This window comes from Pseudorca crassidens, chromosome 3 (assembly GCF_039906515.1).
Source record: "Pseudorca crassidens isolate mPseCra1 chromosome 3, mPseCra1.hap1, whole genome shotgun sequence".
NCBI classification, from domain to species: Eukaryota; Metazoa; Chordata; class Mammalia; order Artiodactyla; family Delphinidae; genus Pseudorca; species Pseudorca crassidens.
In genome coordinates this window covers 169,145,423-169,163,137 of record NC_090298.1, presented here as the reverse complement: position 1 = coordinate 169,163,137, position 17,715 = coordinate 169,145,423, and the positions used below count along the sequence as shown (strand labels likewise).

Below are 17,715 nucleotides of genomic sequence, written 5' to 3'. Positions count from 1 at the left end.
GAATCCTGGCTTCCAGAACCGACCTCTGGGTCAGGCCACCCCTCAGGAGTGTTGAAGCTGAGCAGCGTGGAGCCAGCCACGGCGCCTGCTGAGCCCTGGCCTCCGAGGCCCTGGAGCAGCCCTCGGACGGGGCTGTGATAGGCCCTGCAGAGGCGTTCGAGCATGCTCTGAGGGCCTGGGGCAGCTGAGATTTTGGCAGAATTCACAGATTCCATCGGAACCGGGCTCCTGTCTGCCGGCCCTTAACATCATGCTGTCTTTGTTGCCGCTGTTCCCGAGAGAGAAGAGTCGGCTGGCATCTCATTGTGAAGAATGGTTCAGTGTTGACTGTGGATGCACCCGAGACAGGGCGACACGACCCCAGCCATGGGGAGCTCGCCGTGTGGTGGCCAGGTCCCTGCCGGGCCTGCCTCTCCTGGCAGCACCCCAATCCTCCCGGAGGGGTCCCATTCCTCTCCAGCTCTGCACGGGTGGGGCTGACAAGCACCCCAGTTGTGGGGTGAGGACCCTGGCCCCATCCAGGACGAGATGCTGCATGTGGGGTGCAGCTGAGTGCCGGCACAGGGAGAGGACGCAGGTGTGACTCCACCTGTGATGTGACTACCTGCAGCGGTCACGTCGCCTTAAACCGTTTTAGTTGCCACCTGACAATCTGCAGTCGACTCCTAGTGGGAGTCGAGAGCAGGGTATCAAGCCGAGGCAGTGCTGGGTTCCGGAGATGAGGCGGCAAAGGAGGATGGGCCTAGGTCCTGCCCGCACGTGGGAACAGAGCTGCCGGCGGCCCAGGTGGGAGGCAAAGCATGTGTGGCTGACGGCATTACCAGGGAATTTTGTTTTAATCACATCTGGGGCCTAGATGCTTTAATCTCACAGTGGCCAGAGAACCAGCCACCACTGGCCTCCGTGAAGGCTAGGGGCCACAGCCCGGGGCCAGGCTGTGGGTGAGAGGGAGGGGACGATCCAGATGAGCAGTCAGGAGCAGGGGCTCAGGTGTCTCCCGGCAGAGGTGTGACCGGGGGCGAGTGCCCACACCCTCCAGGCCTTGGTCCCCCTGTCTGTGTTGGCTCCCCACGGCTGCTGCAACAAACCGCCAGACTTGTTCTACCGGCAGTTCTGGGGGGCGGAAGTCCGACAAGGGCCTCACTGGCTCAGAATCAGGTGTCAGCAGGGCTGGTTCCCGCTGGAAGCTCTAGAGGGAATCTGTTTCTGTCCCTCTTCCAGCTGTTGGAGGCCAACCCGAATCCTTGGCACGTGGCCCCTTCCTCCACATCTCCCCATCCCTTGTGTTTTCCTCCACGCATTAGAACTCACCAGGTTAACCCATGGCCACCTCCCATCTCATCCTCAATCACAGGCCAAGTCCCTGTGTCACATAAAGTAACGCATTCACAGGTCCAGGGAGGAGGATGTGGACATCTGGGGGAGCTTGCCCTGTGGGGCCTGCAAGGCTCCGGGGCCCTGGGAAGCGCTCAGCAGGGCTGGCTCATCAGGCCGGTGGGGACAACAATTAGGAAGGTGCAGGAAGTGAAGAGCTCGCCTCGGACATGAGGGGCTCCTGGGTGCCCAGGTGGCCACAAGGTGTCCGCCTGGCTCCACTTCACCGGGAGCCACGGCCGGGCCTCACCTGCTGGTGGCTCTGCAGAGCTGCCACCCTACACCGCCTCCCACGGCCTCAACTCACCACCGGGAAACTTTATTCAGGTTTAGAATTTTACACACCGTGTCCTGACAGGCCCAGTGTCTCATTCTTGTGCCAGTCACTTCAGGGCTAGCCACAGCCACCGAGGCCACAGCACACGGGGACGGGGCCCGGGCTTCTCTAAGCAGGCTACTAGAGGCTGCCCCATCCAGGTGGCAGTCTCGGCACGCGTCCACAGGCCAACCAGCACCCCTCTCCATGCCTGTGGTACCCGTGGGCAGGAGGAGGTTCCGGAGGAAGCTGGGAGGCCCCGGAGTGGTGGGGGGACCGGGGACGAGGGGAATGTGGAGGAAGCAGGGAGAGAGCATGAGACAGACCCACAGGGGCTGAAGCCAACCTTGCTTTTATTTCATTAGAGCTTCTTGATGGCCGACAGGAGCTCGGGTTTCAGGACAGATGAGTCTGGCTGGACCCCCGCAGCCCTGATGTCTGCTAGCACGGCTGCATCCCACGAGAAGGTCAGGAGGGCCGAGGGCACCTGCAGTGGGGTAAGAAGCCTCAGCCTCGCTCTGGCCTTTATGTGACAGAGCTCTCGCTTCACGTTCAGATCTTCCTGCTGGAGCCGGGACTGCTCCCCGCCGCTGACGGCACACCCATGCACTCAGTCCATTCTCATATAACAGGGACTTCTCTGATGATGACCCGGGCTCAGGGACACCCCCTGGCCTGGCTGAAGCCAGCCCAACATTGGGCAGCAGTCAGGACTTCCTGTCCAGGCCTCCCTGAATCAGGGTCTGACCACCCTCCAGCCCCCTCCTACACCCTCCCCAGTAATTCCTTGCATTTTGAATGCCACCTTGGCTCTGCGCCACAGAGGACTCTAACACACTGGGCACATTCCCATTTTGTAGACACAGAGAAGTTACTCAAGATCAGATGGCAAGGAAGTGGAATGGTGGGACTCACACCCAGGGAGCCTGGCCCCAGGACCCCTTCCCCTAATGCCACCTCCAACTGAAGAGCATCCCCCTCCTCGGGGGTTTGTGCTGATTCAACAAGAACCCAGAAAACCCAGTTCCGCTGTGCGGGGAGCCCGTCACTCACCAGCCCGCACTCATTGAAGGCCAGGTTCTCATCCTCCAACAACTTCTGCCCTCCCAAGGCCAGCAGCTCAAAAGGCAGCCAGTCGATCAGCAAGGCCTCCCGGACAAATGCGTACAGTGCTGCCACCCGCTCCCGGGCGTAGAAGGTCCCTGGCGGGGGGACAAGTGTGGCGCTGGAGCTCGTGGGAGCACCCCTGAGCCCTCGGCCTCCTCCCCCGGGACGAGCTCAGACCAGAGCAGCCTGCTCCTGCCGGCGCACAGTGGACCCCAGGCGGCATCGCCAGCACCCAGCACGCACCCTGGAGGAGGCAGCCGTCGGGGAAGCGCACGCGCAGCAGCGTGTATGTGTACTTGCGCATCTCCCTCTGCTCCTCCCGCTCGCGCATTGCCTTGGTCCGCAGCACGCTCATCCGCTCCACGGCCTCTGACCGCAGCCGCTGCTCTCGCTTGAGCTCCTCCGCCGTGAGGCTGAAGAAGTCCGCAGGCAGGTCGAAATGGGAGGCCAGGGGCGAGGGCCGGAAGACCAGGCGCTGGCGGGCCAGTGTGGCCCTCACGGGCTCGGCGCACAGCAGCTGCTCCTTGTGCTGCTCCAGGCTCTGGGGCTGGGCCAGGGCGGCCTCGCTCAGCACGTAGAACTCCTCGGGGCCCTCTGGGACACGTGGGCATGTCACTCTGCCGTGGCAGGGAGACCCCCGAGCCGGGCCCCTCCCACCCCTGCCCCTGGGCTCAGCCACGGCCCTTCTCTTTTTCTCTTACCCTGGTCGGGGATCGGAAGCAGCACCTTCTGGAAGCCGATGGCCTCAAAAAACTCGTGGGTCCCTTCCAGGCAGTTAATGCGCTCCTGAGAGCGGAGCCAGAGGTCATGCGGGACCCTTGAGGCCTCCTCGTGCCCCACCGGCCTCACTGCCCACCCCGCCCTTCTGGCCCAGAGTCCCCAGTCTCAGAGCGGCCGCTGCCCCTGGACAGGATGAACCCCCAAAGCTGTCTGCAGGGGTGAGCTCACAGAGGGCCTGGGATCCCAAAAGGTCAACACCAGGGTGAAGGAGGCTGAAGAGCCAAAGGACAGTGGAGGCTGGGAGTCCCCAGAAGCGGGGGAGGCAGGCCCTGGGATGCTGGATGTGGGTGGGGACCCCCAGGAGAGAGCGGGGCCCCGCCAGCTGCACGGGTACCACGGGCCAGAGTGCTAGGACCCTGCGATTTCTCCACAGAAACCAAAAGTCTGCGTTTGCGTGAAAAATCTCCCCAGTGCCGATGTGTTCCCAGCTAATTCAAAGAAAAGTCGAGTCACGCCGTGGGTTGGTGGCGAGAGCAGACAGCGTATGCGTACTGTGCTCGTCCTGCGCTCACGAAGCCCTCCCTCCCCGCCTGGCACCTTCTGCCCACCTCAACTCCCAAGCCCTGCAGGGGCCCTTCTGCAGCCGGCTCTGGCCGCCACTGGCTGGCTGCAGCCCAGCTGCTCCCACCGCCAGCCTGGGTCCTGGGTGGCCTCACAGGCCCGGCCACGCCGGCCACCCCAGGCTAAGTCACTCTGGTGGCAGCCCTCACCTGGAACACCTTGTTCTGAAGCTTGATCTTCCGGTACTTCTCCTCCTCAGGATGCAGGTGGATGTTGTCCAGGTACCTGGGCAGACAGGGGAGAGCAGCTCAGAGCCACACCGGCTCGTGCTAAGAGTGACCCCTGGGAAGGCTGCCGTCACACCCTGTACACCCCATAGAGCCCAACCCCTGGTGCCCCAGACACTGGGCCTCCTCCTCGGTCCTGCCTCCCCCTGAGGGCACCAAGGAGCCACCGTGGTGGGGGTGGAGCAGGCAGAGCCAGAGCTGATGGGTCCCCAGAGCCGGCTTGGGGGTTGCTGAGCAACAGACTTCTGGCCCCGCCCCTGACCTGCTCCCATCAGAGGAGTTGGCGGCCGGCGAGACCCTGCCTGCTTCACATTCTTCTGATGATCCCAAAGGGAAGCCAGGGTTGGGAACCCCCGATTCAGTAAACCTCTTCATTCTAAACACTGGTAAACTGAGGCCCAGAGAGGCCAAGGCCCTTCCCCAAGGGCGAGGGGGAGTGAAGGGTGGGGCCTGGCCTCACTCCCAGGGCCGTGCTCCCTCTGGGGCCCCTCAGCCGATCGCGATGGAGGCCCAGGAGCTGGCACCCCAGTGGGAGGGGGCCACCCACTCACCTGGCGATGGTGTCCACGCCCAGCTTCACCCGGTCCCGGTCCTTGTTGAACGTGTGGATCTTCATGATGGAGGCGGCCACTGGGTCGGTGGAAAAGTGCTGGGAGGAGGGAGGAAAGCTGAGTCAGAAAGCGTCCACCTCAGGGCCTGGAGGCCATGCCAGCCAAGCAGCCAGGTCTCAGCACTCAGGTGGCAGCAGTGACACCGGTGACAAAAGTAAGAACTGTCTCACAGCAGGCCCTAGCGTGGGACGGAAGCAAATTCAACAGCAGAAAAAGGAGGAGGAAAACCCTTTTGATGACTCCAGCCTGGGGCCTCAGCCCTGTCCTCACGTCTAGGGAAAAGGGGGCGATGGCAGCCCAGGTTACGCCACCCCTCGGGTCGGCGTGACACAGACCTTTGCCTACCGCTCTGGCTTTGGCGCCCAACGCCAGCACTGAGTGCCACCAAGGGCGCAGCAGCTGAGTGCCTGGGACCCGCCAGCCACCGCGGACCTGCCGTCCCTCCTCATCCCCCATCCCTACGAGGGACGTTCTAGAAACAGACGGAGGTGGCAGAGACAGGACGCAAAAGAGGTCTGTGACCTGTGGCTGCCTGATCACTCCTGGGGGAGGCAAGATAGTGGAGACATCACTGACCGGTCCCCATGGGACCCTGCGAACAGCACCCCAGCGAGGAGAGGCTGAGAATGGAAAACTAAGGCGAGGGGCAAGACTGGGCAGCAGATCTGCTCACGCTCTGGACAGCCACTGCACACGGCCACACCGTATGGTGGTGTTTCTCTGCAGCCCCAGAAAGTCACTAGTTACATGGCGAGTGGGGCTGGCACCCGCATCAGCCCCAAAGTCATTTGCTCTGCCTGGATAATGGTGGGGGTGGGGCCTCCCTGGTGGTCCAGTGGTTAAGACTCCGTGCTTCCACTGCAGGGGCCACGGGTTTGATCCCTGGTCGGGGAAGTTCCACATGCCGCAAGGTGTGGCCAAAAAGAAAAAAAAAATGGTGGGGGTGAACAGCTGGGTCACCAGAGGTGATGAATCAAGAGCACAGAAGACCTGGCCCCCTCAGATCTACCCCTGGGCAGCCCTGCAGAAGCCCAGCCACAGCTCCTGGAAGGCAGCTGTGGGGCTTCCACCCTGCCCCAGCTACCTTCCCTCAGCTACACTGGGGTGAGCCTTCAGCAGCCACACTGTGTCACTTAGTTGTCTGATCTGAACTGGGCCAGCTCTCCTGGGAACTTCAAATTGGGACCCAGCCCAGTCTGCCAGTAAGTTGCCAGGGTAGGACAAAAATACGTGGAAGGGCAGAGAAATCGGGTCTGCAAAGAAGCAGCAGTAAGATGGGGGGCATTCTCAGGACAAGGCTGAGCCAGGCTGACCGCCCCCTACTCCAGCCTCCTCAGGACAAGCACACCCACCCACCCAGGGAAGAGTTGCAGCTCCAAATGCTGTTCTCAGATGTTCCCAGGCAGCCTGCAGCCTCGTTTAAATTAGGACCAGGGCGCACGAACGGACAAGGGGACAAAAGAACAGACACATCCCGAAAGGAACCGAATCCATGTAGGGATTTACTTTGTGATAATGGAAGATTTCATGGTGGCCAAAAGACAGGTGTTTCAATAAATGAGGATTGGGGAAAACTGGATAACTATCCGGAAAAAAAAAAAGGAATAACACTAGTTCCATGAGTCCTGTTCTACACAGGTATAATTCTAGTGGGATCAAAGCTTTAAACATTAAACACAGCAAACAACAAAAGGCAAAACAGAAAAGTACTAGAAAAACCATGGAAGAGTTGTTTTAATCCTGAAGTGGGGAAGCCTTCCTAAGTAGGTCACAAAACCCAGAAGCCATAAAATAAGACTGACACATTGAATTACATAGAGATTAAAAATTTCTACATGGCCATATGACCATAAGCCAACTCTAAAAAGTAAACAACTGGAGAAAAATATTCACAACTCAGATCATAGGCAAAAGGCTAGTTTTTCCTAATATGTAAAGAGTGCCTACAAATCAATAAGAAAAAAAAACACCACCCAACACAAAAATGGGCAAAGGATGCATTCTCATATGAAAACACAGCCAACCTAAGCCTAAAAAAGGAAACGCAAACTAAAACTATGCTGAGATATTATTTTTACCAATCAGTTTGGGTAAAGACAAAAAATGTCTGGTAACCCACAGTGACAACAGGGGACAGGGAAATGGGTATTTTCTCACACACTGCTGGGTGAGTGTGAATCAGGACAACCCACATGGAGGTTCATCTGGTGACAACTCTCCAAAGCCCTACACGCTGTCCTCTGTCCCAGCAACTCTGCTTCTGGAATGGAGCCTACAGCTCAAAGTGGTGTACAGACAAGGTTTTCATCATAAATATTGTCCTCACTAGCAAAAGACTGGAAACTTCCTACGCGCTTATCAACACCAACACGGGGTTGGTTAAAGAGTCAGGGAACAATTTGCCGTGAGTCATCACGCAGTCACTGTGGAGAATGCAGGCTTTCTAACCGCTCAGAAAAAAACAGAGAGGCGTGAGAGAGCCAATGGGGTAAAAATGTTAGCAACTGGCAAATGTGAGTAAGGTGGGCAGAATGACATATATATTTGTGACCTGATCCCTGGAACCTGGGAGTATGTTATGGGTCGGGGGTGTGGAGGTGACAGATGGAGTTAAGGCTGCTGCTCAGTGGACCTTAAAATAGGGGGATTAGAGATTAGCTTGGATTAGCCAGGTGAGCCCAATGGAATCACAAGGGCCCTTAAAAGGAGGAAGAGAGAGACAGAGAAGCAGAGAGATGGCAGCTGGGAAAGACCTGGCCTGGCACCGCTGGCTGTGAAGACAGAGAAGGAGCCATGGAGTACAGACAGCCTGACTCCCTCTAGGGCTCCCAGAAGGCACACTGCCCTGCGGCCAACTTGAGTGTGGCCCCGTGAGACCCAAGGCCCACTTCTGATTTCCCGAATTATAAGAGGCATGCTGTCTGGAGGCACCAAGTTCGTAGTAATCTGTCAGAACAGTAATAGGACACTCCCACCCTGATTAAAGGATGTTCACGTGTTCTTTTTGTTCTCCTTGCGATTTTTCTTTAGGTTTGAAATTATTTCCAAATACAGAGTTTCAAGGGGAAAAAAAATGTGGAAGTTCTTTCTGCACTGATATAATACCTAGCAGTTTCCACGTCAGGCGTGAACCGTACATTACCTTTTACGTAAAACAAACACACAGCACGTGTGGCAGATATAGACGTATCGGTGGTTTGTACATATTTGGAGCATCTCTGAAAAGGGGCCTAGACTACTTACAGCTGCTGCCTCAGGGAGAATGGCCGCGAGGTGAGTGGGAGGCGGCTTTTCCCCGCCTACCCTTCTGTATCTTGAATTCTGTCCCTCAGGTAAGCATTCCCTCTTTAGAGAGGTTAGAACAGAACCACAGCATATGCTCTGTGCCACCCGGGCTCCCGGGGGGCGGCTCTTGCACCGGGGCCGGCACTCACCGACAGAATGGCCTCTCTGATGCAGGCGTCCCGCTGGTCCTTCCTCAGGATGGCCCCTGTGAGCGGGCAGGTGAAGTACACTCCGGGCACTGCCAGGTGGGTCGAGCCCTCCTCTTTGGGCTTGGGCGCCTGGGAGGATGGGTGAGCGTGTCTGAGCCTAGACTGTGGACAGAGGCCACCCCGAGCCGCCCGAGTGCCACAGTCCTGAGAGCATGACCCTGGGAGCCAGACATCCTGGTCCCAATGCTGTCCCCTCTGCCTATTAGCCATGGGACACCGTGGCCCAGTGGCCAAGCCCCTCTGAGCCTGTCTTCTGGTCTGTAAGATGTCCTTGAGGGACCACCTCAGAATTCAACAAGGTAAGGAACGGAAAGTGTGGAGCAGCTCCGGACACGGTGTAAGTGCTGAATTGATCGTTCCTGCTCTTCCCGCCCCCCTACCTGGTGAGGGAGGGGCTTTGGTGGGAGAGTGAGGAGTCACGGTGCCCTGGACGAGTCCCAGCCTTGCTCTGGGCTTCAATTCCTAGGTAATATCCAGGGTCCGTTCCATTCTGAAATTCAGTGAGGCCTCACAGGTGGTGCTGCTCAGAACACCCTTTCTGCCAAGTTCTCCTTTGAGGCCTGCCTCCTCCAGGAAGGCCTCCCTGACTACATCAGTCTCCATGGTGCCCTCCTGTATCTGAGGAAGGCAGCAGAGGGCAGTGCTAAGGCTAAGGGCTTTGGACTCAGACAGACTGGGTTCCAGTCCTGCCCTTGCTGGTTTCGAAGTGCATGACCAAGGGCACCAGGCCTCACCTCTCTGAACCTCAGTTTTCTCTTCTGAAAAGTGGGAACTGTAACAGCACCTACCCTCATGGGGTTACAGGGGAGGGAGGGGACTTAACGGAAGTGCAGTCCCTCCCCCAGGGCCTGGGCCTGGTGTCATTAGATGCCAAGCACACAGGTCCCAGATGACACCGCCCTAAACCACGGGGATCCCCAGCGTCCTGAGGCCAGAGATGACCTCGATCCACCCCGATGTCCTTTCTGCATCTCTCCAGCACCAGATGCTTACCGCCCAGGGCTGGGCACCAATCAGACCAAACACAGAAGAGAGCCCAAGCGGGCACTCTAAGGGCTCCCAGCCCCCCCGCCCGCCCCAGGCCACCCCTTGGGTGTCATGCTGCCATCGTGATGCTTTTACCAGGTTGGTCCCTGGGGCCTCCGGGCTCCCACTGACAGTCGCTTCAGCTTGAAGTTCCTTTCTCACTGGAGGGAGAGGCAGGGACGGGTCAGTGTGTGAGCCAGGCACACCATTCGCCGGCATGGACCCTCGTGTGGGTCAAATTCGAGTCCTTCCAGCTCAAGGTCCTCCCAGCCCGCCAACCTCTCCATGCCCCCAGGCTGCGCCAGGCCACCGTGCTCCCCCCCCTCCTCTGAGTCCCAACCCTCCCCCCCCCCGCAACCTCCCTGACATCCATGCCACCCAGACCACAGCAGCCCCCCTTGGCCTTTCCACCTGAATGGCCCCTTTGTGGACTGGCTCACAGCTGTGATTTAAACCCTCCTCCCACCCCGAGTCGCTGGCTATGAAATTATTTTCAGCCAGAGCCAAGCACAGGACCTGGAACGCATGAAAAGTCAAGGATCAGCCTCAAGGACAGAGGGGCAGAGGCCCGCTCCACCGCCCCCCGTCCCCACCCCTGTGGCCCAAGGACGGCCGAGGCTCACCCTGGCTCCGGATGGACTCCTGTGACGTGGGGCCCCGCGCCCTGGGCTGCTTCTGCTCGAGCCGGGCCAGGGCCGCCGCGGCCGCCATCTGCGCCTCATCGGTAGGTCCCTGGCGGGGCTGCCGGAGCGCCGGCTTGCTGGGCTTTTCTCTGGGGGCCTTCTCCCTAAGGAGATGCGGAGGGACCGTGAGGTGACGTGGGGGCAGACAGAAGAGCTTTTGTCCCTCTCCCACTTCTGCTCCTGCCCCAGCAGACAGACATGGGCCTCTGCCCCAGGGGTCACCACGGCCACCAGACGGGTCTAACGCAGACGGAGGAGCCTCGGGAGGCATTTGGTGACTCTGCTCCCCGCCCTGCCTGCCACTTTGGACAAATCCTGCACTGGCCTGGGCCTCGGAGTCATCATCTGTCAGGCGAGGTAAGAGCACACCTACCGTCCGCAGGGGCTGATGCTCTTCGCCCCCTTCCCTGAGCGAGAGGCTCCACCCGTACTGTCTACGAGGGTGAGACATGGAGGCTTCATCTACTGAGCACCTCACCTACTGTGTGCCAGACAGCGCACCAGGAGCTAGCTGTCGCTCAGCGCGTCTATTACGCATGGCAACGTCCCTCCCAGCGAGCGCTCCAGACGCCTTTTCACAAGCCCCAGAGGGTCACGGAAGCTCGGGCAGCGGGCCAGGCCGCACGCAGGCCCTGCGTGGAGTGTGTTACAAGGGTCTGGTTTAGGGACTTCCCTGGTGGTCCCGTGGTTAGGACTTGGTGCTGTCACTGCTGTGGGCTCGGGTTTGATCCCTGGTCAGGGAACTAAGATCCGGCACGCTGCGCAGCAAGGCCAAAAAAAACCCCAAACAAACAAAGATCTGGTTTAATCTCCCGTCCACCCTGGGAAGTAGGCAGGGTGATCAACCCATGGGATGGGCAGCTTCCTAACCCAACCTAGCTCGAGAACGACCTGGCCTTGACGTTCCAGCAGAGATGGCCTTCTTCCCACCAGGGTCTGACTCACCTGCCTCACCCTCCTCCTTTCCTCAGGACCCTCTCCCGATGCCAGTAGTTGGAATCACCTGTGCTATATCTCTAGAACCTTCTCAGGAGCCAAGGCTCTGAGTTCATGGCCCTCATGCTTCCCGCTCTGCTCAGACACCCGGGCAGCCCTCTTTTCTTGTCCCCAGGCCTCTGGGAGCTTCCTGCCCATCCCGGCCCCTCTCTCCAGCCCTCCCAACAGCTGAGAGTTTCAGGTCGAAGAAAAGACAAGTCACGTAGTGCCACCCTAGCCCCCATCTTTCCATAAAAACGCCATTTTTCCAAGACCCCTCACTCACCCGCTTCATGGCTCCTCTGCGCAGCCAGAGGGATCCCTCTAAAACTCAGTCACTCCTCTGCACAAAGCCCTCTCATCCCATGCAGGACAGAATCCTGCAGCCTCCGCACGCTACAGGCCAGGCCCTTCACAACCTGCCCCTTTCCCTTGTTCACTCCTATCTAAACTCCCTCCTGTTCTTCACACAGACCCAACCTCCTACGACAGGACCTTTGCACATTCTGTGCCTTCTGCCTGGAGTGTTCTGCCTGGGAGGGACAGGCACCGCTTCGTGTGTGTGTGTGTGTGTGTGTGTGTGTGTGTGTGTGTGTGTGTGTGTGTGTGTGTGTGTGTGTGTGTGTGTGTGTGTGTGTGTGTGTCAGTCAGAGACAGAGAGACGGGTTGATTTCCACACGGCTAAGTCTCACCTCATCCAGCTCTCGCTCAAAAGTCGCCCTCTCAGAGAGGCATTCCCAGACCACCTAACAGTCACCCACATGGCTCACTCTCTGGACCCTGTTTATTTTTCTTCAGGGCTGATCTTTCATCGTTTATGTATTGTTCTACTTGTCCACCTCTCCCCACTACAACGTGAGCCCTGAGAGGGCAGGGATTTTCATGCCGTAACAGTGCTGGACACACACCCTCGCACGCACCCTGAGTCTCCAGTCCGGCTCCAGGCACATCACAGAAGCTTGGATCTCCATGTGACTCCCCTCTCCTGTCCTCCCAGGCCTCCAGTCTGACACAGCCATCAGCCCCCACCTCCTTCCTGTCACACACAGTCCAGCTGCACCAGCCCCCCACCTCCACCCACTACTTGATGAACAAATGAATGGACCCCCTTGTCTGGCCCACGGCTCTCCCTGGGCCCCTCTTAAGGTGGCCTCCTATCCCTGTCACCGCCCCAGGCTCCCAGGACCTGCACTTCCCTCCCGTACTCATGGATCTGACCCTCATGGGCCTCGTTTGTCCCACTACTCCTTTGTCCCCTCCCAAGAACCCCAGGGGCCCCCAATCCTCGTGACAGATGCCCTCATGTCCTTGCCACGCACCCACTCTCCCTCACCCACCCCCACTACCTCATGATGCCCTCACCACCCCTTCCTGCCTCCCTGCCTCTCCTCTGACCCCCTCCCAGCCCCGACCTCTTCACAATCCCTTCCATTATGCCTCACAGACCCCTCCCCAGGCTGACCTCTTTCTTCAGTCACTCCCCATCCTAAACCCCCTCGGGTCCCCCAGCCCCCTCTGTAGCTCCTGGTAGCAGCCCCAGCCCCTCCTGAACTCCCTCTTCTCATCCCGTCCCCCCCAGTGGAGCCTCCTTCTCAGCCCACCGGCCCTCAGTCTGGCATCCTCACCTGCTCCAGCTCTTCACTACCCTCTGCACAGCACTGGCCCCTCACACCTGCCCATGGAGTCTCCAGTGTGGCCCCAGGCCCTTCTCTTCTCCAAGTCCTCCCCAGATAAGTCACAGAGGCCTGGAAATGCAGGCCACCTCCCCTCCCCTCCCAGGTCACCCTCGGAACCTCCAGACCACTCAGCCATCACCCACGAGGCCCCCCACCTCTTTCCGGTAGCAGACTCCCCCAGCTCCCCATCTCCACCCACCTGCCTCCCTTCTCCTCCCAGACCTTCCTCAGCCCCTCACAGCACCCACCACCCACCCAGTTCACCCGCACCTCCCAAGTCCCTGACCACACTTCCAACAACACCTCAGGCTCCCTGGCCTTCCAGATCCTCAACCCATCCTCCCTCCTGCTCCAGAACCAAGGCCCAGACCCCTATCGCCACAGAATCTAAGCCTCACGACTTTTTGCGACCCCAGCTCTACCTGTTTCTCCAGGCTCAGTCCCCAATCTCTGGTCACCTAGATTCCCCCAAACCCTATGCGATGCCTCTTCTGGGCCCCTTCTCCGCATCCCCGGCCTCTTCCTTACCGCCCGCTCTAACCCCCTAGGGTCTCTCCAGGGACCCCCTCACTTCCTGCAGCCCCGCCCCCTCCTGCCCCGCCCCCGGAGGCCTCCCCTCTCCCCTACTCCCACTCCCTCCCTCTTGCCCCGCCCCCCAGGTTTCTCCCCACGCTCTGACTCTCTGCAGCCCCTCCCCGCCTCTCGTCTTCACTGGCCTCCCCGCCCCTCCCCCTCCGCTGATCTCCGCCCCCGGGCCTCAAGCCTCAGCGCCTGTCACGCACCCCACCGACTCCGTGAGCTTCTGCCCGGGCCCCGCACTCTTGAACTTGACGTCGGCCTTGATCTCTTGGAAGAATTTCTTCATGGTAGCGGCGGGCCCGGCGGCGGGGGCCGCGGGGGGAGGGGGGCGCAGGGGCCAGTAAGGGAGGGGCCGGTAGGAGGCAACAACCGGAAAGAAAATACTGGGCCGCCGGAAGTTCCGCCTTCCCGTGGGCAGCCCACGTGACAATCAGTCAGGCTCCGCTTTCTAGATCTCCGAGCCTTGCTGGCCCGGAGTGAGCGCTCTGTACTGTCGGGCCGCGTCTCGGTGGTTCCCCTGGACTCTGTTGCCAGGGGCAACGAGGGCGCTTCCTGCGGGAGGCTGTGCTTGGGCGCCTTCCACCGCGTTCCCGAAGGAGTGATAGGAGAGGGAGGGACAGACCTACGACCCCACGGAGAAAGCGCTGGCCTTGTCCGTTTCCCTCCTCAAGAACCATCCCTGGCTCCCCGGCGGTTACGTGATAAGGTTCCAACTCAATGTGGGGGCATTCAAGGTCCCCACAAGCCAACCCGGTGGTCCGCCCTAGTAGTCCCCCACGCACACAGTGTGGGAGAGAATGAAGAGAATGCACAGAGCTGGGGCTTGGGGACCCACGATGGCGGACCCCAAGGGGTTTAAATTAAGCAGATCGGGAGATTATCCTCAGAGGATTGACGAAGTTTAAGGAAGAATGGAAGAACCTGGTGCCGCCCAAACTTTAACCTTCCTGAATTTCAGTTTCCTATCTATGAAATGGGGATAAGAATAGCACCTGCTGGACTGCCCTGGCGGCGCAGTGGTTAAGAATCCGCCTGCCAATGCAGGGGACACGGGTTCCAGCCCTGGTCTGGGAAGATCCCACATGCCGTGGAGCAACTAAGCCCGTGTGCCACAACTACTGAGCCTGTGCTCTAGAGCCCGTGAGCCACAGCTGCTGAGCCCGCGTGCCACAACTACTGCAGCCTGCATGCCTAGAGCCTGTGCTCCGCAACAAAGAGAAGCCACCGCAGTGAGAAGGCCGCACACCGCAACAAAGAGTAGCCCTCGCTTGCCGCAACTAGAGAAAGCCCGCGCACAGCAACAAAGACCCAATGCAGCCAATAAAGAAAGAAAAGAAAAAAAAGAATCCGCCTGCCAATGCAGAGACACAGGTTCGATCCCTGGTCTGGGAAGATCCCACATGCCGCAGAGCAACTAAGCCCATGCACCACAACTACTGAAGCCCGTGCACCTAGAGCCCATGCTCTGCAACAAGAGAAACCATCGCCATGAGAAGCCGGCACCACCACAAGGATAAGTAGCCCCTGCTCGCCGCAACTAGAGAAAGCCCACGCGCAGCAACAAAGACCCAACACAGCAAAAAAAAAAGACAATTGAATTAAGCCTCTAGGTCTAATTTATGGGAATTACAAGGGATAGACAAAGAATAAAACAGCCTCACAAGGGAATTCCCTGGCCGTCCAGTGGTTAGGACTTGGCACTTTCACTGCTGAGGGCCCGGGTTCAATCCCTGGTTGGGAAAATAAGATCCCACAAGCCGAGTGGCATGCCCCGTCCCCCGCCAAAAAAAAAGAAAAGAAAAAAAAACCAGCCTCATGAGGAGATAGGCAAATCCAGACTGTGAGACATCCTCCAAGCCGACTGACCTGTTTGCTCTAGAACATCAACGTTGTGAAAAATAAACAAAATTCTAATTAAAAGGGATTAGAAGAATATAATCTTTACTTGTAGTGCAAGAACCTTGATTTGATCCCTGTTAAGAAAAAAAGCTGCAAAAACTTCTTAGAACAATGAAGAAAATTAGAAATGGACTGAATATTAAATAATATCTTGGCATAAGTATGAATTTTCTTTGCTGTGATAAAAGTATCGCACTTATGAAATAAAACGTCCCTATTAGGAAATGCTGAAGTATTTAGGGGTGAAGGGTCATGATGGATGTATGAAACTTTCAAATGTTTAAAAACAAATATATTCACACACATATATAAAGCACATATGGAAAAATGTTAACAATTGTTGAATATAGGTGTAAGGTTGTGGTGCTTTTAAAATATGTCCATAAAATCTTTGATGCTCCTACTTTCCAAAGGTGGAGCCTAATTCCCCTCCCCTTGAATGTGGGCTGGACTTGGTGACTCACTGTTTTTTTTTTTTTTTTTTTTTTTGTGAATGGCAAAGAGGGTTGCTCTTTATTTGACTTTCTCAAAGGCTCCAGTATGCTCAGTAAAGTTTCAGCTCATTCTGGGATGGAAGGAAAGGAACAGTGCGGACTAAATGTAGCATAATGTGACAAATATGACATAATGCTTGTTCAGTGGTATCCTTTGTTTTCATGGTTTGAGATAGAGAAAACTAATTAAGTGGCTGAATTTGGACAGGAATCCAGGTCTCTTAACTCTCCATCAAGAAAATAGTCTTTTTTTTCCTCACTATACAATACTATTTGGACAACAGAGAAAAAAGTTTTTTCCTAAGCCACGGAGACTTAAGTTTGGCAATGTGTCAAAATCATGATCCGATGTTAGATCTCAAAGCTGGAAGTAAGTTTTTGTTTTTTAGCTCTTTAATTTTTGAAATGGCAAGTTACCTTTATAGGTTGGGACAGTATCCAGCTTCCCTTTTTTAACTTGTCTCTCCGAAGGCCGAGCTATTGCCACACGCTGCACTTTATAAGAATTAAGATCCCGTTTGTAGGTAATACCAAGATCAATCTCCCCCTGCTTTGGTTTATATTCTTCTGGTGCATGGCGAGGCTGTTTGACTATTTCATAAGGACGATAATCCGACTTAAATGTTGTTATTCCTTCCATTTTACGACGATATGCTCGAAATTCTTGCCTGGGCTTCAGACTCTGAGGTGGAAGAACATTGCCATACATAGGATATGTTTCCAAATATTCAGCCGCAGGTACAAATCTGACACAGACACCAGGTCCTCATGCTCCCGGCTCGCGGGGTTGGCTCCACAGCTCCTGCGCACCCGCAGCTTCTGCGACTCCACCGCGCCGGCCTCAGTCGAGGCAACCGCGGGGGCCCGGGGCGCCGCCGTCGGGGCAAAGGTCGTGCGTCCCCAGGTGACTCACTTTTAACAAATGGAATTGGGCGGAAGTGATAGCGTGCAGCTTCTAGACTAGATCATAAAAGACACTGCGTCTTCCTCCTTGCTCTTGCATTTGAATGACTCAGTCTGGGGGAAGCCAGCTGCCATGTGGTGATGATGCCCAAGCAGTGATGTGAGGAGGTCCATGCTATGAGGATCTGAGGCCTGCAGCCCATAGCCATGGGGGGGAGCTGACACGGAAGTGGCTCCTCCAGCCCCCGTTGAGCTTTCAGATGATGTAGCCTTGGCTGATATCTTGACTGCAGTCTCATAAAAGACCCTGAGCCAGAACCCCCCAGATCCCTGACCCTCTGAATCTGCATGACATAATAAATGTTTGTTTGTTTGTTTTTTTGTTTTGGCTGCACAGCATGGCATGTGGGATCTTAGTTCCCCAACCAGGGATCGAACCCACGCCCCCTGTGTTGGAAGCGCAGAGTCTTAACCACTGGACTGCCAGGGAAGTCCCAAAGGTTTGTTGATTCAAGCAACTAAATTTTGAGGTAATTTGTTAGGCAGCAGTAGCTAACTAATAGAAGAATGTACTGTGTTCATTGTGCTACCCTTTTCATCTATTCTAAATGTTTGAAATATTGAAAATTAAAGTTTAGTACTGTGAAATAAAGGCTCATATCCCTTATATTCTCAAATGAAGATAACAGACTAACCCAAAATCACACAACCAGACAATGGCAGAAAGCCACCCCTTTCCCTGAGAGTAAAGTGCTGTCAGACTACTCTGTCTGGCACTCAACGTCAGGAGGCTCCTGAGGCTCTAAGAAGCCTCATCTCTTGTCACCACCCACTTTGCCCTCTCTGCCTTAGCTACCTGGCACTATTCATCGCTTATTACCTCCAGACCTTTGTCCAGGCAGTCACCTCTGCTGGAAGAGACCTGTCCCCAATCTGTCTAAAGTAGTCCTCTTCCTCCAGGTAGGCCTCCCTGACTACCTTCCTCATGCTGGATGTAGTCTACTCTGAGC

General features: G+C 56.9%; 1 protein-coding gene across 3 annotated transcripts; it reads right to left on the bottom strand.

The window, feature by feature from the left end:
• Window positions 1-2,026: 2,026 nt before the first annotated feature.
• On the bottom strand, window positions 2,027-13,813 carry UBXN6 (UBX domain protein 6). Of its 3 annotated transcripts, none has more exons than XR_010942529.1 (10): window positions 13,613-13,813; window positions 10,120-10,283; window positions 9,593-9,657; window positions 8,411-8,539; window positions 4,917-5,014; window positions 4,288-4,363; window positions 3,499-3,583; window positions 3,094-3,391; window positions 2,744-2,892; window positions 2,027-2,177 (listed from the first exon to the last, which is right to left on the bottom strand). XR_010942529.1 is itself a non-coding variant. In XM_067734119.1 (10 exons), the coding sequence occupies exons 1-10, from the start codon at window positions 13,693-13,695 to the stop codon at window positions 2,052-2,054; spliced, it is 1,326 nt and encodes a 441-aa protein (XP_067590220.1). In that variant the 5' UTR covers window positions 13,696-13,810; the 3' UTR covers window positions 2,027-2,051. The 3 variants fall into 3 exon arrangements, 2 of the variants coding, with proteins under 2 accessions (XP_067590220.1, XP_067590222.1); XM_067734119.1 differs by having other exon boundaries at window positions 3,041-3,391; window positions 13,613-13,810; XM_067734121.1 differs by lacking the exon at window positions 13,613-13,813 and adding an exon at window positions 12,075-12,465 and having other exon boundaries at window positions 3,041-3,391.
• Between the last annotated feature and the right edge of the window lie 3,902 nt (window positions 13,814-17,715).